The following is a 20,162-nucleotide window of genomic DNA, read 5'->3' on the forward strand; positions in this document are numbered from 1 at the left end:
TATTACTGTTATAATCATAAAAAGAAAAAATAAATATCAAGTTTTTATTCTTATTGAGTTTTTGTAGGGGTGATGTTGGTAATAATTGGATCCTCTTGGGGAGGAAAACAAGCAAACAAACAAAAGACAAACGCATTTTGGTTTCAGCCTTTCCAATATGACAGGGGCTATAGCATGTCACACACCAACCCAGACCCAAGACTCATCCTTCACCAGTGTGTGTGGCAAGCCTGCCTGGCATCCACTCACAGAGAGACAGAGGGACATCTGGAGGCTTTGAAAGCACATGAGCAAGATAAGAAGGGGATGTTGCAATTCCGGTGAGAGATGGGGATGGCAGGAAGACAGGGCGAAGGGTCCTGTAAGTCCAGGGAAGGGCTTGGACTTTATGCTGCAGGGACTGGGAAGCCATTGGCAGGTTCCAGATGCAGAATGACGTGACCAAATTTGTGTTTTAGAAGGATCTTCCCATAGCACTCTGGGGTGGCAAGGGACACAGATGAGATACAGTGAGGGCCCCAACCAAGGCAGGGCACGGGACGGAGGGAAGGGAGGGAGAAGGTTCAAGGAACATTTAGGGATCAGGAGCAATAAAGCACTGTAGAGAGGTGGAAAGGAAGGAGCCAGGGCAACCCTGGACAAGATGAGGGAAACAGGAGAAAGGGCTGGTCCTCTGTGTTCCGGTGGTAGGGGCTAGGACAAGGACAAGGACAAGCTCAGTGTCTGTTGTCTCCTGGGGAAGCCCACGAGTGATCTTTGCATACTTACCATCCTAAAAAGTATGTTTCCTGCAGTGAGAAGTCCACACAGAGGGAATTCCATGAACTCTGTTTAAGCATGTGGAATGTGGAAGTCTTCCTACATCAGACAGTCCCACCTCCGACCATGACATAAGGGAGCAGGGACTACTCACCTCTTTTCGTGTCAACAGCAGAGACGGCCTGAATTAGGAGGGGTGCATTAGACTCCGAGTACTCCACGAAGACAAGCAGCAGCTTTAGAGCTGTCTTCACCACCAGGCGGAACTGGACAGAAGAGACAAAACCATCACACAGCTGTGGACACAGCCCATGACCCTGAGGGCATTGTCCCTAACCGCAGTTGGCACCATCTCTTACCCCTGCCGAGGTGCCCTTCTCGGTGATTACACAGATTCCTTCATGAGAGCCTCCCAAATCCCTCACTAGATGCCTCAGAAGGTGGGTATTCATATGATCCCCACTGTGCAGGTCAGAAAACTGAGGTATGACATACCCTACCCCCAGTCACATAGTTAGCAAGAGATAGGACCCCAGTCTATGGTTCCAGCTTACACCTGGCATCTCTCAACACACCAGACATGCCAGGCAGTGTCTGCTGGGTCGGTTACTTCATTTTATCCAAATGACAACATTATGAGGTAAACACAAGCACAGTTCTTATTCTTCTGGTGAGGAAGCAGATACAGCAGGTTGGATGACTCGCCCAAGGTAACAAGAACCGGTAGCAAGAACCGGAACTAAGTTCCCCATTCTTAAAACCAAGTGGAGCCCACACTCCCTGGGCTCTGGGCTCAGCATGTGTAGGAGACACACATGTCCCAGATACCTTCCCTTATGCAGGTGCAACCCACTCCCTCATCATGTGCCCCTGGGGAGGTCACAGGTCACCTGCCCAGAGAAAACCCCAAACCTACCAACTGCAGCTGTCAGATTCTCAGCTCTAGCTCTCGCAGTCCTGAGGTTGTGGCAGCCTTGGGGGCTTCAGCTCAGCCCCCTGTCTACAACCCCTTGCCTACAATCTCCCCTGCAGGCCCACTTCCTTCCAAGAACTTCCTCCTCAATGAACTCACACATCAACCACCTCCTGGAAATAGGTTGAAACCAAGCATCAAAGAAACAACAAGCCTGCCCTGGGGCAGACATTCCACCCCAAGCTGTTTGTTTGTCAGGACTTCCATCCCCCCATGGGCAGTAAGCAATTTCCAGGGCAGAGGGGGCTTCTGTGCACTGTGTCTGCAGGGCCTGGAACTGGACTTGGCACAGGGTGAGCTCAGAGATTTGCTCTCTGGATGAATTGATCAGTGACCAGGTCAATGGATCCCTAGCCCACTCCCGAGCCACCACCACTGGTTGTGGTGAGTCAACAGTAATTCCTTCTCGTGCTCTTCAGCCCCTGGAAGTGCCCAGTGCCCCCCACCGAGGCATCAGCCCACATCAGAGGATTAGGCACATGGGTAGGCTTTGCAGGTAACTTGTAGGGGGAGGCCCAGGAGGGGACTTAATTGTGTAATCTGAAGGGAAGGACTTAAAAGCTCCACTCACCCAATCACTTCTCCAAAATCATGCAATACCTCAAATCATTGCTTTCTGTCTTCTTGGTTATCATTCTTACCTAGCACACCTTCTGTTTTTTCCTTGAGTCCATTTCTCCCCAGCAGGTTAAATGGCTTGCCCAGTGTCATAACAGCCAGTGCCCTGGTGCTCACTCCCCTTCACAGGGAAACTTCTCCAAAAAGTTGCTACAGCCCCCAGCTCACGTCCTGACTCCCCACAGACCCCTCACCCCAATCCGACAGGACTTCTATCACCATCACTCAGATTACTACTGTCAAGGTCACCAGCAGCCCATGTTGTCAGATCCAGTGGTTATTTCAACTCTTGACAGCACATGACACAATTAACTTCTCGCTCCAGAAACAATGTCCTCTCCCTCTGGGCAACTACAGTCTCCTGCCTGAGTGGCCTCTCTTGCACTGGCTCCTTCTAGGGTGCTCAGGCTCTAGGTGTGGGAAGGCCTCAGAGTTCATGCATGTACTCTTTCTTTCTCTTTCCACACACTCTCTCGAGGCAAGTTCACTCAGACTCCTGGTATGAAAGTCCATCTAAGACTAGAGGCATTCAGGTGTCTCTTCAGGCCTGACCAAACTCTTGAGCTAGGGGGTCATATGTCCTCCTGACATCCCCACTCAGATGCTAACAGGCACCTCAAGTTTATTGTGGTTCAAGCAGAACTCTCGATTTTCATTCATGCTCACTCTCTGGCATCTACCCTTCCTGGCCTGCTCCCCCCTACTGCCCCACCTCAGTGCAAGGCACTGCCACTCTGAGCAGGGGTCCCCTGCACTTCTATCATCCATCTCCACTGGCAAACCCATTGACCAGGGCTGTCTGACAGCCCTTCAGATTCTTTCCTCAACCTGTCCACATCTCCATTGCTCCATTCACCCGGGACCACCACGACAGCCTTCTAAGGGCTCCCTGAAGTCCATTCACCACCCTGCAGCCAGAGTGACCACTGTCCCCTACTGCTCTCAACCTATCTCTCCCCATCACATCCAGGGACAGTCCGCCCCCGCAGGCTTTATGTCCTGGCCTCTGCCAAGCCCTCTGACCCTCTTTCCAGTCTCGCCCCCTCTAGTCCAGTTTGCTTCAAATACTCAGTTCTCTAGTTGTGTGTGTTTTTCAGAGTGGAGCTTGTTCATGATTCAAGGCCTTCTCACTGGCTACTCCCTCTGTCTGGAACCCACCTGAACCAGTCATCACAGGACGGGCCTTTTCTCCTCCTTCAACTCTGAGAAATTCCCCTCACAAAAAAGGCCCCTCTGCCTCCTCTATCTAAGGGAGCCCCTTGGCCGTGCTCACATCACTGCCTGATTTTCTTTTTTTTTTGAGCCAGAGTCTCACTCTGTCTCCCAGACTGGAGTGCAGTGGCACACGCATAGCCACTGTAGCCTTGACCTGCTGGGCTCAGGCTATCCTTCTGCCTCAGCCTTCCAAGTAGCTGGAACTACAGGCACGTGCCACCCTGCCTGGCTAATTTTTTTGATTTATTGTAGAGACGAGGTCTCACCAAGTTGCCCAGGCTGGTCTTGAACCTCTGGGCTCAGGCAGTCTTCTCACTTTGGCCTCCCAAAGTGCTGGGATTATAGGCTAAACCACCTAACCCAGCCCTGATTTTTTTCACATCCACTATCATGACATAAAATTGCTGTAGACACTTGTTCACTAAGCACTCAAGCATCATGGCGGCAGAAACGCTTTATCTGACCCATGAAGAGCTGTTCAGTCAAGATTATGTGTGAAGGGCTGGCCGGCTCGTCCCCACTGAGGCTTGTCCTTCAAATCCACCCCTCTCCATTGTGTGGAGCAAATTCTCCCAGCCCCCATTTCCCACCTCAGCAAAGCCAAGGCCCCTACCATGGTGCAGAGGACAAGCAGTGACTTGACCTTTGATTCTAGGGTCACGTCCTCACCCCACAGGGAGCTGAGTCCTTCAGAGGGCTGTGAGCTCTTCAGAGGGTTTTCACCCTCATCACTGAGGCCCGCAATTGCTCCTCTGCTTCCTGACTAGGAATAGACTAAATTCCAGAGTATTTTTCTCAACATCTACAAGACTGGGGGTAGATGGGGGAGACATGGCTTAATGAATTACACTTTGTGTGTTCAGAGCTGAAGAAATTTCTTCAAAGTAAATAAAAAGGCCTAGCAAGTTCAGGCTTGGCGACTTCCTCAGTGGGTGGACTATTATTATGTGGTTTAAGCCTCTAAATGTCTTCCTGGGAAAGAACCTGGCAGCAGCTCAGCCTCACCCCCCATTAGCTGATCTCAGCAGGGGCCCCTTCTGCCTGCCCCTCACAGAAGTTCCTTCCGAGCATCTCTGTGGTCACAGAGCCTTGACCGACATGGTCCCAGGCACCCAGAATCCCTGAGCCACTCTCCCCTACGAGCCTCTCTAATTAAGAAAACATGGTTTTCTAGCAAAGTCTTCTTTTTCTATTGGTTTCAACGTGCCTATTCATGTATTCTGTCATAAAGGTTCTGTTTGGAGCTCTTTGGGCACTGTAATTAGACTTTTTTTTTTAAGTCCTCAAGCTCTTCTGATTCATGATTTTAGGTTTCTATGAATTTGGTTTCTATTGAGTCTAATTTTATGTGTACATACTTTTGGAAGCTTTGCTATATAAATTAATAACAAACACATTAGATTTTTAAATCACTTTAGGAAAAAGAGCACTAAAACTTTAATTATATAGAACTATATGGTACTAATTGCCTGCATGTCCTAAATAATCACTGAAATGTGTCCAGCAGGACCCTCCTGAGAAATACCTTCTTAGCATCACCGCATGGACTTGAAAATCATAGAGGTGCATTCTTTCAAAAGAATTCTAGAGCAACTTTTCATTTATCCAGAAATCACTTACACTGATGCCCTCATGCATCTGGAATGCAGTCAAAATGTTCCAAAGCTTGGCTCAGTCACAATGGAAGTCACATACCCATTCCTCCCAGTCCTAACACACTGCTCAGCCCAAAGCTCTCACAAATCTACCCCTGGTGCTCCTGGGGATATCTGAGCTCCCAGTCCACATCTGCTGAGAAGACTCCAACCCAAGAGGATAGCGACTGAGCAGAAAAGACAGGCCCACAGAGGCAGCAAGAGTGAGTGTCATGAATGTGGAGGGATAGGCACAAGCTGTGCAGATACCAGAGCATGCACCACAGTGTGACTCAGCTACACTGGCAAAGTGTCACTTCTTTGGGAACTGTCTGATTCTACCTGACATTCCTTCTTGGCATAGCAAAGGGTTTCACTACAGTGACATACAGGTTCAAGCACCTGCCCATCTCTCTAGCACCAAGAGAAATTAAAAAATTGATTCTCATTCAAAAAATTAGCCAGACGTGGAGGCACGTGTGCCTTTAGTCCCAGCTACTCAGGAGGCTGAGGCAGGAGGATTGCTTAAGCCCAGGAGCTTGAAGCTGCAGTGAGCCATAATCGTGCCATTACACTCTAGCCTAGGTGACAGAGTGAGACCCTGATCAAAAAAAAAAAAAAAAAAATTGCCTCTCATTCTTATAAGGATCCAACGCCATGGGACAAAACAGCAGTCAGAAAAACAGTTATCCAGGAACACAGGGTAACAAAGTGGCAGCATCAGCATCAGTGGTCCCAAGGCAGATGGGTTGACAGGAGGGAGTTGTTTATCCATCTCTGGAGGTTCTGCACAGCCACTTCTTAAGGCTTTAGTAGAAGGAATTCAGAACCTAGGGCAGTAGATGATCTGGCTATCCCCACTAAGGTCCCTTCCAATCTGAGATGCTCTGCTTCCACTGTCAACAGCATTTTGAGTGCCTTCCAGATGTCCAGCACTCAGCAAGGTGCTGTGAGGGAATAAGGAAGTCATGGTCCTGCCTTCAAGGAGAAGACTATCCAGCCACTGAGGGAGGCAAGGACACTACCAAGCTGCACGAGGATAGGCGCTCCCTGTCCCAGAGGCCCTCAGAGCTGGCTGCCGAGGACAGATGCAGAGAACATTCCCAGAGGACAGGGAGGCAGGAAGGCTCAGAGCTGGATCTGGTCCTTCTGAACTTCCATGGAGCAGAAACACCATGTGGTGGCCTTTGGGCACCTGTTCACACAAATAACCTGCTTCCCCCGAGCAGGAGGAAACACACTAGAATTCTAGATTAGCCTTTAGTCTTTCTGATACCTACGTTTTCTTTAATTACAATTAGGAAATACTAGAATTCCATTTTAACTCTTATAATAAAGACTATGCTTTATGTTTTTCTAAAGCATGCAGCTAAATCACAGTTTATAACAGGAATCCGAGCAAATCCCTTGTACAAGCGAAGTGCAAAGGGCAGAAACATACAGACAGTTGTGCATTATTGCACATTTCATAATGATTTAGCACATTTGAGGGGTGAGTGGGCTGAGCTTCTTTCTGTTGCAGCTGTCATTTTGTACTTTCTGTTCCTAATCAGTATAAAATAAAGGCCATGAGGCTTCAGAGTACTAGTGATGCCTGTTGACCCAGGGAAATAACTTTTTTTTTATAATCAATATTTTTTATTATGATGTTGTGGGGTACAGTTAAGGGTTAGGTATACAAATACATTTCATTCAGGGACCCTATTCATAAAAGGTGCTTCCCCATCCCCAGACAGATATTTGCTACCATTAATCCCATCTCCCTCCCCGCCCCTCATAGTTTCCCACTACTGTCAGTCATTTTCTTATAGTATTAGGTTGGATGTTCAAGGTCCATTATATGAGTGAGAACATGTGATACTTGGATCTTTGTTTTTGTGAGAGGTCACTCAGTATTATAGACTTTAGTTCCATCCAGGTTGCTGTGAAATTCATGATTTTGTTCTTTTTTATGGCTGCGTAGTATTCCATCGTGTATATGTACCACATTTTTTAAATCCAGTCCTCTTTTGATGGGCAGCATGGTTGCTTCCAGGTTCTTGCTATTGTGAACAATGCCGCAATAAACATACGTGTGCAGGTATCTTTTTTATAGAGTGATCTGAGTTCTTCCGGATATATTCCCAGTAGGGGGATTGCGGGGTCATATGGGAGGTTGATATTTAAAGCTTTTAGGAATCGCCACACTGCTTTCCACAGGGAAATAACTTTTTTGACAAGTTAAACCTCGGTCTGGGGACTGAATTTCCATATTCCATAAATATGGAGGATTCTACATCAGCTCCATGCCAGGGAGACTAGGCAGAAGGAAGGGTGGTGGGATTGTGTTGACACAGTGCTTTGTTCTTGTTGCTTTTGAGTTGTGGTCTCACTCTGTCACCCAGGCTATAGTGCTCAGGTGATCCTTCTGCCTCAGCCTTCTGAGTAGCTGAGACTACAGGTATGCACCTCCATGCCCAGCTAATTTTTAAAATTTTTTATAAAGATGAGCTTTCACTATGTTGTCCAGGCTGGCTTTGAACTCCTGGACTCAAGCAATTCTCCTGCCTTGGCCTTCCAAAGTGCTGAGATCACAGGCATGAGCCACTGTGCATGGCCCAGTTTTTTCCTTTTTTTAATTTTCCTCAACTCACAGGAAGGGTGTGCAGTAAGCCTGTACAAAACCTGGGTTTATCTAGGTTTTCTATAAAATGTAGCCACCAGATGTATGGGAAAGAAATAAAAGAAAAATCTTTCTCAATATTTCTACACTTTCTAAACAAACTGGAACTCCCTTCATGTTTTATTGTACTTAGAGAAACACAAGAACTATACTTAGCAGGTCAAATAGGCTGCTCATTAAGCAGAAATAAAAGTATTCCCCCAAAATCTTCAGACTCCTAATTCTTCTTCTAAAAATTCAACATTCATAAAAAGAAAACAACTTCCAAACCTCAGAATTTAAATTACAAAGAGGGTTAGAAAACCATACTTTGTTTTATTTGTTTCATTTTTCACTAAACCAGCATAAATGTTATATAAATGGATGCTAGTTATTGAAACTGAATTGGAAACTGGTTAGATAATTTGATCTATAAAGCTTTGCCACATTGTTTACAGGTTCACCAGCCCTTTGGAATATACTAGGGATTGTCATTTTTTAAAAAAAGGATTTCAAGTGACTTAAGATACATATCTTTATAAACTCCTTATTTACGAGGAAGGGACCAAAGAAACCTGGAATTTATTTATAAGCAAATTGTGTATTTATTCTTACATGTTTAAACTTCAGTCATCTTCAAAGTACTCTCTGTTGGATGCAATACACCTATCAAGACCCTTTTTCCACCGCTCAAAACAGTTCTTGAGCTCATAAATTTTAATGCCTTTTAGCTTTTAGTGCTTTATTTCATCTTTCCCACATCAGCAAATGGTTCACACTCAGGCACTTTTTTCATCCAGAGAAACAAAAAAAGTCACTCAGGCGAGATCAGGTGAATAGGGAGGGTGGGGCATGAGGGTCATGCTGTTTTTGGTCCAAAACTGCTGAACACTCAGTGCAGTACAGCCAGGTGTGTAATTGCTATGGTAGAAGAATCAGTCACCTGCTTGCCACACCTCAGGACGTTTCTTCTACAACCTTCTCAAAATTTCCAGATAAAAACTTTGGTTGACCATTTGATCCAGAGGAACAAATTCCGAGTGTACTGCAATGGGCCTGCCCTCCAATAGATAATTCTGGTTTTTTTTGGGGGGGGTCCCTCCTCAAAAATATTTTATTTCAGTGTCACATACTGAAGCCCAGAGTTTCTGAGCAGTCAGCTCACAATGGGCCCTAGAGTCTTTGTCACTGGTTATAAACAGTAAAGAAGACATCTCAGACCCCAAATCTCTCTTCCTCCGAACCTCCAGTAGGTTGTCTGCAACATGAAGCGAGTCTTATGAGAAATAAAGAACAGGTTCAAACACATTACTCACATACAGAACTCTGAGCCCTGGCTGGCAGGTATCAGCAAGGGAGGAGTGTGGAGACCAGGGTTGGCACAACTGCCAGGCCAGAAAGTCATCTGCACCAAACCAATCTGCTCCAACCTCAGGGCATGACAGCCAACCTGCTCATGAGTCAGTGTAATTTGCAGAAAGGAAACCAACTTTATGATCAGCGTAGTAGCCAAGTAGTAGCCTAGTCTGGTCCAGTGCAGTGGCTTACACCTATAGTCCCAGCACTTTGGGAGGCCAGGAGTTCGGACCAACCTGGGCAACACAGTGAGGCCCCATCTCTACAAAACGTAAAAAATTGAATAAAAAAATTAGTAGTGAATAAGAAACCTTACAGAATGCAAAATATAGCAGACTATCTAAAATAATTCACAAAAACCCCCAAAATAATAAACAATGCTACAAAGTAACATTTTTCTCTATTGAGGAAAAAATTCTGGGGCTTAGCTGGAGGTTTCTTTAAAGAACAATGAATAAAAGTGGACAAGAACCTACTAAATATCCACTCCGCTTTCTTTTCAGAAATTCAAGGTGATAAGGAAGGGTTAATTGCTAAAATGTAACATGAACAACTTTTATTGTTAACTAAGGCATACCAAAATCCCTGCACTACAGTGCTGCTGTAGGGAGCATAATGAGTGTCTGCAGAATGAAATACTTGGCTGAAGGACATAAACAAGGTTGGAGACTTCTTAGAGGTTTATTTTTGATTTTAGATTCAAAGAGTACGTGTGCAGATTTGTTATACTGCTCTATTGTGTGACAGGAGCTTTGGGCCTCTATTGAACTTGTCACCCAAGTAGTGAGCATGATACCCAATAGGTAGTTGTTCAACATTTCCCCCTCACTCACTGTCCCTTTGGGATCCCCCAATGTCCGCTGTCCTCCTCCTTTGCCCATGTGTATTCGGTGTTTAACTCCTACTTATAAGTGAGAACCTGTGATATTCAGTTTTCCATTTCTGTGATAATTTGCTTAGAATGGTGCTCTCCAGCTACATCCATGTTGTTGCAAGGGACATGATTGTTCTTTCTTACAGTTGCGTAGTGGTCCATGGTGTATGTGTACCACATTTTCTTTATCCTGTCCACGGGTAATGAGCACCTAGGTTGGTTCTGTGTTTTTGCTATTGTGGATAGTGCTACAGCTAATACACAAGTGCACACAACTTATTGGTACAGTGATTTGTGCTCCTTGGGGTATGTGCCCAGTAGTGGGATTGCTGGGTCAAGTGGTAAATCCATTTTTAGCTCTTTGAGAAACCTCCAAACTGCTTTCTATGGAACCAGATGAATTAGCTTAAAGAATATTGACTTTAATAGATTGATTTGAATCAATTCATCTTTTTCTTGTCAGAAGTACTCCACATTCCTCTTCCTCTGTTCTAAAGTTTGCCCTGTTATTTCCATGTATAATATTCAACAAGTTCTTTTCCTTTATTAAAGGGAAACTGCATTTTTTTCTAGAATGCTTATATTCACATATGAATAAAATTAAGGTTGAGTACTTTTCTAGTCAGCAGTATCCCCATTTTCAGATGCAAAGTCTCACATTCTAGGAAGCGATATAACTTCATAATTAATTTCTAGACGTCAAAGGAAAACACAAGCCAAGCTGAGTCTCTCCATCATACAATGGTGATTCCCATCTTTCCCTTTGGTGCAAAAACATAAGCCTTGGGGAAATGTGACAAATACTATTATCCAAGCAATAATCAAGATTAAAGTTTCTCTTGAGTAAACGATGAGCACTGTAACATGACTGTGGACAACAGCTCAGCCTCGGGCCTAGTGAATTTGCTGTTAGGAGACTGTGGCAGGCAGCTCACACCTCCTTCGAGTGGGTGAAGAAGCATTGGCAGGTGGGAGCGGAAGCAGGAGAGAGGCAGAACCCCAGGGGGCAGGGAGGTGATAAGCACTGGCAAAGGGAAACCTGGTGTATGGGGCGACTCCTGTGCTGGCTCCCCTGAGAAGCCTGTGCTTCTTCCATTCCCCTTGCCCATCTGACTCTCCTAGAAGAAGGTGGAACATCTCTCTCTCTGAAGAACAGCAGCCTGGCTACTTTGGAGTTTTTGTGTTACCCCAAATATTCTCGCAGAGCAGAACCAACACCTCTACTCTTCTTCCAACTACTGGAACCTAGCTGGTTGCCCTTGGCCACAGGGCCAAAAGAGTCAGAGTCGCACCACCTGCGTCCATTTCCTATGTTCACAGGGTTAACATCCACATACATTAGAAGCTACCATCTTTGTTTATCAACAAGCCCTTTGAGAGCTGAGGAACCACAAAGTCAGTTCCCTGAGGTCAATCCTCTCAGAATGAGGGGGAGAAACTGCTTTTGGCCCTGCGGCTGGAGACGCGGCCTGGATAGTGGGGTATCCTTGGCCCACTGCCCTCTTTGAGGCCTGGCCTGAACCCCTGCTCTTTTACTCTGTTGTCTTCCTGAAATAATGACTAGTCAAGCTTGTTTTTCCCCCCTTTTTCTCCCACTGAGATGATCCTCACATGGGGACATCTAAGAAATCAAAACAGGTAGAATTCGTGTTCTGGGTATGCAGAGCCAAGTGGTGGTAGAGAGCAACAGGCCTACAAAGGAAGATGATGCTTTGTACCCACAATGTGTCCAACACAAATGCTGTGCCACTGTGCCATTAAGGCCCATGGAATTTTAGAAATCTCACCTAATGAAATGATGATAGACACACAAAACATTCAAACACAACCTCATTCACTACATGTTTTCATGACATTAGAAACAAAACTCTTTAAATATAGCACAGAATTCAATTATCTAGCAAATATAAAAGTCAGATGAATTATAATACAATTCATATTACTGAATATTATCAAGGCATTAAATACTATGATTATAAAATATTATAATAACACAGGAAATGCTTATATTTAGAGTTAGCTATATAAGAAAAATTCAAAGGTATCAGATGAAAAGGTACCAAAATTTTCATAATCTTTATGCAGTAGCATTTCCAAGTAATTTTTATTTTATTTTTTTTTGTACGCCTAAAGTGTTATACAAAGAGACCATATTACTCTTGTAATCATTAAGAATGAAGTTTTAAATAGTTATTTTTAATATCAAGATTTCCATATTATACCAGTAAGCTTTAGCTATGTTTTTTCTTTTCTTTTCCTTTGGGTTAGGGTCTCACTCTGCCACCCAGGTTGGAATGCAGTAGCACAATCATGGCTCACTGCAGCCTGGACCTCCTGAGCTCAGGTGACCCTTCTACCTCAGCCTCCTTAGTAACTGGGACGACAGGTATGTACCACCATGTCTGGCTAGTTTTTATTTTATTTTATTTTTTGTAGAGAGGAGGTCTCACTATGTTGCCCAGGCTGGTCTCAAACTCCTGGGCTCAAGTAATCCTCTCACCTCAGCCTTCCAAAGTGCTGGGGTTACAGGCATCAGCCACCATGCCCAGTCTAGCTATGTATTTTGTAAAAATCTGTTACATTAACTGCATTAAGAAAATTAGCCTTAATCCAATTTCTATTAATAAAATATATTTTAATTCAAATAATTTGGGAGTAATAAACACAAAATCCAATATCCAGAATGGATTTAAGACAACAGTGCAATTTGAGGAACTAAATAAAGTTCTAGTAACTTCCTTTGACTGGACCATAAAGGATTTACTGGCTGAGCAGATCTCATGGTATTGAAATATATTTACAGCGGTTTTTATAATATTAAAAGCTGGACTTCTGGGTCCTGCTTAGAAAGCTGCAAAGAGTATCGCTTCCAATCTAACAGTAAGAAAGAGCCAAATGATCGTTCGCATCATAACTTTTCTTGAGCCCATCATACAGCTGGGGTTGGAGGCCACCAAGTAGCCAGAAACTAGGGAAGGAGAGCCTTCCATCCACCCAGAAACATGAGACACCAGCAACAGCCCATCTGAGTGGTAATCAGGGGAAGAAGATGGAGCCGCCACATACAGGCATGAGAAAAACTCAGATAACTGTTTTAACAAATTGTTCAGGGCTGAGCATGGCTACCATGAGAGCAGGAGACCCTGGGAAGTGCAGACACAAAGAGATGTAACCCCTATTAGCAGGCAGCCCTCCAGCAACATCTATGACACTCACAGGAAAGCAGAGGCTAGGACCTGAGAAAGTCTCCCCAGAGTGCAGGTCTAGGGATACACAGCCACACAACAGGCAAGATGGCAGCAACCCTCAAGGAGGAAAGGAGGCTGTGGGAGGGCTGGAGACCACAGCCAGAGCCACATGGAAAGACAGCAAGGTGGTAGCAGAGAAGGGACAAGAATATAACCCCAGACTCCTGAGGTAGGAAGCCATCCTGGGTGTCTCCTACTGCTTAGGGTTTTACAAATTCTTTCCCATTGGTTTCCCCATTGTATAAATGAAAAAAATAATTCACCCAAGGGATCACACAGGTGTGTGTGACCCCAAAGCTCTGGCACTTACTGCCAGATGCAGCACATCTGGATTCAGAAAAGCCTTGTGGACCCAATAAAGGAAACCACTGGGCATTGTCATAGGGGATGGCAGTTTCCTATGAACTGCACTATGGCCCTAAAATGCCCTGACTGACCTGTGCCCACCTGTAGGCTATACTGGTTGATATTTGTTTATAGACATTTTGGTCAATGACACAGAAGCTTTGCTTATTCAATTTATGTTAAATAAAACTAGCACTAACAACGAAAGACCAATGAAAGATTATGAATTCTCTTGAGGCTGGAACACTGGCCTATAGTTGATGGGGAGGGGATGCAGAGCTCTGCATTTAGATGGAAACCAAGCAGTGGAAGACACATAGAATGGAAGAAGCTGGTGGATGTGGGTGTGTGAAGAAAATCCAGAAGGTTTAGTGGATAACCAATTCAAACTGAGCCAGCACCCAGGGCTGCTGAGGAAAGGTGTAACACAACAGAGGTGAGGTTTGTAGAAGAATAAAGTCATATGCCAGGAGGCTACCACATTGCTATTTTTTCTAATCTTTGACAAAAAGATTAGAAACCAGTGTTGATGGATTGGAAATTATGTCCTCAAGGACTATCTGTAGTTTAGCTTGGACTGGATGACATGGCAACTGTCTTTAAATACTCAAAGAGTTTCCACAGGGAAGTCAGAATGTGTGGCTCAAGAAAGCAGTGCACAAACATGTGGCTAATGGTGGGTGACACAAATCCCAGCAAGGATGGGTTTCCACCAACTCCAGGGTCCAACAATGCCTGGAACACGATGCTCCCTCTGCCTCCAAAAGAATCAGGAAACAGACTGTGATGTCAGTAACACCTTTAACATGACCTTGCCATCCAAGGCTAGTATTCTATTATCTTATCATTATGAAACTCAAAACACTGTTCACCTCTCACCCCATTGTGGGTCACCTGAGGCGATCACACAAGAGGAACATGCCAATGACTCCAAGACCAAAGGGCTCACAGCATCTCCTCTCCTCATCACTCAACCAGCGTCTCTTGGGACACATAGAGCCCCAGTCTCCATAGAGTTTAACTTTCCTTAGTAACACTTCCTTCATCTCAGAACCAGTGTGCCCTAATCTTTCTTGTCAATGAACTACTCCTGCCAGGGGCATGGCCACACGAGCTGCCAAAACCATGACCACCATCTTTGATTACTGGTTTTCTTTTTCTACATCCAGAAGACCTGTCCTAGGAAGCTTTTCCTGAAAATGTTCCACATTCCCATTATTCTGTTTCCACCGCAAGCCTCACCTGACAGCTGTGATCATGCACCACCCCCAACCTCCCCATCCTTGTCAATTTCTCTCTTCTCTGAGACTCCCTTCTACACATCACAAGCTATTTCTCTTCATCTTACTGTCCTAATGAGAAACTTTCAGTCATGTCCCCAGTGTGTTGGGGGCAAGGGGAGGACAAGGGCTCTCTAATGTGTGTGTGTGTGTGTGTGTGTGTGTGTGTGTGCGTGTGTAAGCAGGATTGTGGCTAGGGCTCCTCTCAGGGGTAGTAGCTAGGACTACATAAAGTAGGGAAACATGCCCACCCTCATACAAGCACAAAGGAAGCCTAGAGATCTGTGATTAGCATCCTGGAGCACAGCTAGACATTCAACAGAGCTGACAGAAAAACAAAGAGAACTGACTAGGTATGGTGGCTCACACCTATAATCCCAGCACTTTGGGAAGCCAAAGTGGAAGGATCACTTGAGGCCAGGAGTTTGAGACCAGCCTGGACAACAAAGCAAGACCTTGTCTTTACAAAAAAATAGAACAATAAGCCTGGTGTGGTGGCATGTACTACTTGGGAGGCTGAGGCAGTAGGATCACTTAAGCCCAGGAATTCAAGGCCACAGTGAGCTGCGATCCTGCCACTGCACTCCAGCCTGGGTGACAGAGTAAGACTGCATCTCAAAAAGAAAAACAAAAACAGAGCAGGGCAAGCCAACACGGGCAGCAGTGCAGAGAGGGCAGCTTCTGTGACAGCACCCCTGAGGCATCCCCAGAGAACCAGCAAGGAGGTGAGTTTCCAGTCATAGGTCCCTGGTGCCTTCCCCGTGGACTAGAAGGGGATTCCCTACAGATACAGAGGCAGACTTTTCGTGTTAGGGTGATGAAAGGCCCTGCTGACTCACCTTACCCCGATTAATTACAAGTCCAGATGTACGAAGAGAGCAAATCCACACCCTGTGATAAGTCATAGACAGGCAACTGCCTTGTACCTCTGACTGGGGTGTTTCAAGATGCACTCTTATAAATACAAAGAAATGCTTTATTGAAAACACTTTTGTCTTTCTTTTAAATAGTCATTATTTGGCTGCAAATGCATCATTTTCTCCTCTGGTCATGAGTCTCAAATATCTGCAAATATGCATTGCGCAATGACCCTCTGGCAGGCTGCACAATCACATCTTGTTGCCTTTCATGGAAGAAAAATGAAGAATCAGGAAAACAGAACGACAAGATTTTCCTAACCCAGTATTTCCTTTATCAACTCTGTGCCTGTTTATGCCAAAGACAATGGGATGCCAAGTTCAACCTTTCAGGGTAAGAGAAATATGGCTCTTACTAAAAAAGAAAATGCTAGTAGGTTCCCTGTATTTCCCGATTTCTTAATTTGATGTGAACTGGGAAAGCCTGTTGTGGCTGTATTGACCAGTCTGTGTGTTTGAGTAGGGGACCAAGGCTTCACTGTCAAAACCTAAGGGTCTTAGGCAGGTGCATCCACTGTTCTTCCTGATTCTTTACTGTCCAGATGTGGGGGTGGGGAGAGCGGCAGATAAGGGTTTGGTTTCATAAATAAGAGGTGATCTCCTTAGAACTACATAAACTGGAAATGAACTTGGTGGCTGCTGCCTTTGTTGACTTTCAGTGAGGAGCCTGGAGTTGAGCAGGGTGACTGGGGCCCATCATCTGATGTCACAGTTAGTAGGACAGGCTGTCATGTCACTCCCTGGTGTTCTCCTTTCTGACCACACCGTAAGCTCCTAGGCACAGGGTGACCCCTGGCCCTATTTACTTGTCCTCGTGGTGACCGGCACAGGACACAGAGACTATTATGGACCTTCCTCTTGGAAAATGGAAGAGGAAGACAGAAGTCCAAACTGATCTGGGGCTGCTGACCCAAGTGGCCAGGGAGGTGGCAAATGAACCCCCTCAGACAAAGGCCCTGAGGAAGGGAGCCAGGGGCCTGGAGTGCCATGGGAGAAGTCCACACTGAGTGTGCCATGCAGAGAAAGAAGGCTAGAAAAGCACAATTTCTCCAAAGTCATCTTTGAAGTTTTTAATCTTACGATTTTTTCGTGTACTTAGAAACGCAATGAGGATTTTCCCACACGTTCCTTCTCGGTCATTTACTTTCCTCACAGAATGATTCCAAAGAAAACGCAACATGCTGCTGTTGCAACACTGGAGGCTCTGAGTGCGAGGTGCCGTTCTATGATCCCTGTTGTCTTTCTCTCACCTCTTTTTTTCCTTTCCATCACTATGATCTCTTCCTCTCACTTTTTCCCATCTCTCCCTCTTCTCTTTCTCCATGGCTTTTCCTTCCATCTCAGTCTATTTGTGCTGCTATAACAAAATATCTGAGACTGGGTAACTTGTAAAGAACATTTATTTGTTACAGTTCTGGAGGCTGGGAAGTCCCAGATCCAGGCATGAACTGATGAGGGCCCACTCTCTCTGCTTCCAAGATGGCACCTGTTGCTATATCCTCTGAGGTAGGGGGAGGAATGCTGTGTCCTCATATGGCAGAGGAGCAGAAGGATGCAAGCCCACTCCTCCCACAGCCCATTTCATGATGGCCGTAATCCATTCGTGAGGCCAAAGCCTTCTTGACCTACACACATCTCAATGCATTGGGGATTAAGTTCCCAGCACACAAATTGGAGAGATACATTGGGACCATGGTACCATCTGTATCTTCTCTCCTGCTCACACTAACTCTCTTCCCTGCCCTAACCTTCCCCCCACTCTATTCCCTTTCTGGTGATGAGCTAAAAGACAGTCACTTTTAAAAAATATATATTTTATGTTAAAGATGTGGATTAGGTATACAAGTGGACATCGTACAGGTAAAGTTTGGGGCTCCCTTTGGTTCCCACTTTGCCTGGTTTGAGATCAGGTACCCTTATTGATGTTGTGCCCCCCACCTCCTACCCCGCAGTATCCTGCTACTGCCAATCCTTTCTTATAGTATTATGGCAAATGTTCAAGCTCTGCTAACGAGTAAGAACATGTGGTAGATGGTCACTTGTCTACTGTAAGCATGCTCGATTGTGTTTCCTTTTGCAAATAGGACGGACTAGTTGTTGGTGTTTTATCATGTCCATAATAAAATCATAAAGCTATCTTAATTCATCTATGACATGCCCCAAAAGTCCTTTTTGAGTCAGAGTCTCACTCTGTCGCCCAGGCTGGAGCGCAGTGACAAGCTCACAGCTACTGCAGTCTCTACCTACTGGGCTCAGGGGATCCTTCTGCCTCAGTCTTCCAAGTAGCTGGAACTACAGGCGTGCTCCACCATGCCCAGTTAATTTTTTTTATTTTTATTTATCTATTTATTTATGTATGTATGTATTTATTTATTAATTATTGTAGAGATGAGGTCTTGCCAAGTTGTCCAAGCTAGTCTTCAACCCCTGGGCTCAGGCAATTCTCTCACCTCTGCCTTCCAAAGTGCTGGGATTTCAGGTGTGAGCCACCATATGTGTCCCCAAAAGTTCATTTTTTATGGCAAAATCTCCTCCCATCTCCCTAGCTTTTGGGGTCCTTGAGACTATTCAGAGCACCTTGGGGAGGGAGCCACTTCCCATTGAACATAAAAGTTAGAAAGGCTTCCCAGCAGAAACAAGGAAAAAGGAGAAAACACTGAAACAGGATATGAGATTTAAATCTTCCCTCAGCCTAGTAGGCTGGGCATTCCACTCAGCATCTGAGGTCACCTACATCGGTTTCAAAATACAGCCACTTCTATTTTCCACAGAAAACAAAGCCAAAAATTAAGAAAAAAAATGTTCAGTCTCCTGAGGGAAACGATAGCTGTTTCTAATATGAAATGAGGAAAAAATGATCTCATCAATAAGTCCTGGAAAAAGGAAGGCTGAGGGGAAGATGTGAGGGTCGCCCAAGATCCTGGGATCCCGTGGGTATTCACATGCCAGTACCAGCCACAGAGCAAGGGCCCTCTGGCTTTCACAAGGGCACCATCACCAGGATGCTGGGGAGTCTGAAAGGGAGACATAGTCTAAAACTAGGACCATGCTCATCCCGAAGTCAAATCAGGGCTGAGCACTCCTGAAGGATGGCAGAGTTTTTGGCAAGCAGGTCATGCGAGGGGCAAGGCTGAGGCTGAGTCTCCAGCAGAGCACGAGGCTGGTACCTGGCAGCCCCACCAGGCCTCTCTGCCTGCGTCAGGGTGGGCAGTGAACACAGGGGTGGGGAATGGGGCAAGCTGAGCACATGCTCGGCTGGAACCCCGGAAAGCTATGCTGATTCTGTGGCCTGTTTACTGTAGGTTCAAGTTCTACATCCAGACCCTCAAGATCCTCCCTGAAACACCATGTTGCCCACTACAGCCGCTCTGGTCTCCTCCATGACCCATGTCCCCACCGCACTCCAACCTGGATGTACTTGCACCTACTTAGGACAGGATCCCTCCTACTTCTTCCCCAATCCCCCTCCAGCCAGGTCCCCTGAGAACCCATGGGGGACCACACCAGAGCCTCCCCCAGCTGTAGGCACACCTTGAGTGACATCTGCTCCTTGGCAGCACTTCCAGAGAAGGTAGGGACCTCACAGCCAATGCATGGCTGGCAGGCATGTGCAAAGATCCATGGGGAAATTAGCTGGATTCACATAGTCAAGCACTATTTCCCCAACTACAAGATGGAAACAACATCATTTACCCGATAGTGGTTTCATAAGGATTAAGTGAGATAATGTTAATAAAACGTCTAGTATAGGGCCTAGTGCCTGGTAAATCTTTAATAAATGTTGGTTATTTTGATAATTGATAATAGAGTTGAAAGGTAATCTTAAATTCTTTCATCTATATATAAGAATATGCATATGCATATATACAACATATATGCACTTAGGTAACTAAGTATACGTAAACATGAAATATAGGAGGTATACAGATCCCCTATATATGGTATCATTCTTAAATTAAATATTAAAAACCAGGCCAGGTACAGTGGCTCATGCCCGTAATCCCAGCACTTTTGGAGGCTGAGGTAAGAGGATTGCTTGAGCCCAAGAGTTCAAGACCAGCCCAGACAACATAGCAAGACCTCATCTCTACAAAAAAATTAAAAAATTAGCCAGGCATGGTGGCATGCGCCTGTAGTCCCAGCTGCTTGAGAGGCTGAAGCAGAAGGATCACCTGAGTCCAGGAGGTCGAGGATACAGTGAGCCACAGTGGTGCCACTGCACTCCAGTCTAGTGGTCAGAGACCCTGACTCAAAAAAATAATGCATACACATATATACAATATATATATGCACTTAAGTAAC

At 45.4% G+C, this 20,162-nt stretch overlaps 1 protein-coding gene across 1 annotated transcript in view; it reads right to left on the reverse strand.

Annotated features, from left to right (window-relative positions):
- Positions 1-20,162, reverse strand: part of FHOD3 (formin homology 2 domain containing 3) — a 456,996-nt gene that overhangs the window by 193,942 nt on the left and 242,892 nt on the right. Inside the window, 1 exon segment of the mRNA XM_021711121.1 lies at positions 914-1,025. Within this exon segment, the coding sequence (XP_021566796.1) occupies positions 914-1,025 (112 nt within the window).

The sequence above is a fragment of the Carlito syrichta genome, unplaced genomic scaffold (assembly GCF_000164805.1).
Source record: "Carlito syrichta isolate Samal-C Ts95f unplaced genomic scaffold, Tarsius_syrichta-2.0.1 Scaffold301868, whole genome shotgun sequence".
In the NCBI taxonomy this organism is placed as follows: domain Eukaryota; kingdom Metazoa; phylum Chordata; class Mammalia; order Primates; family Tarsiidae; genus Carlito; species Carlito syrichta.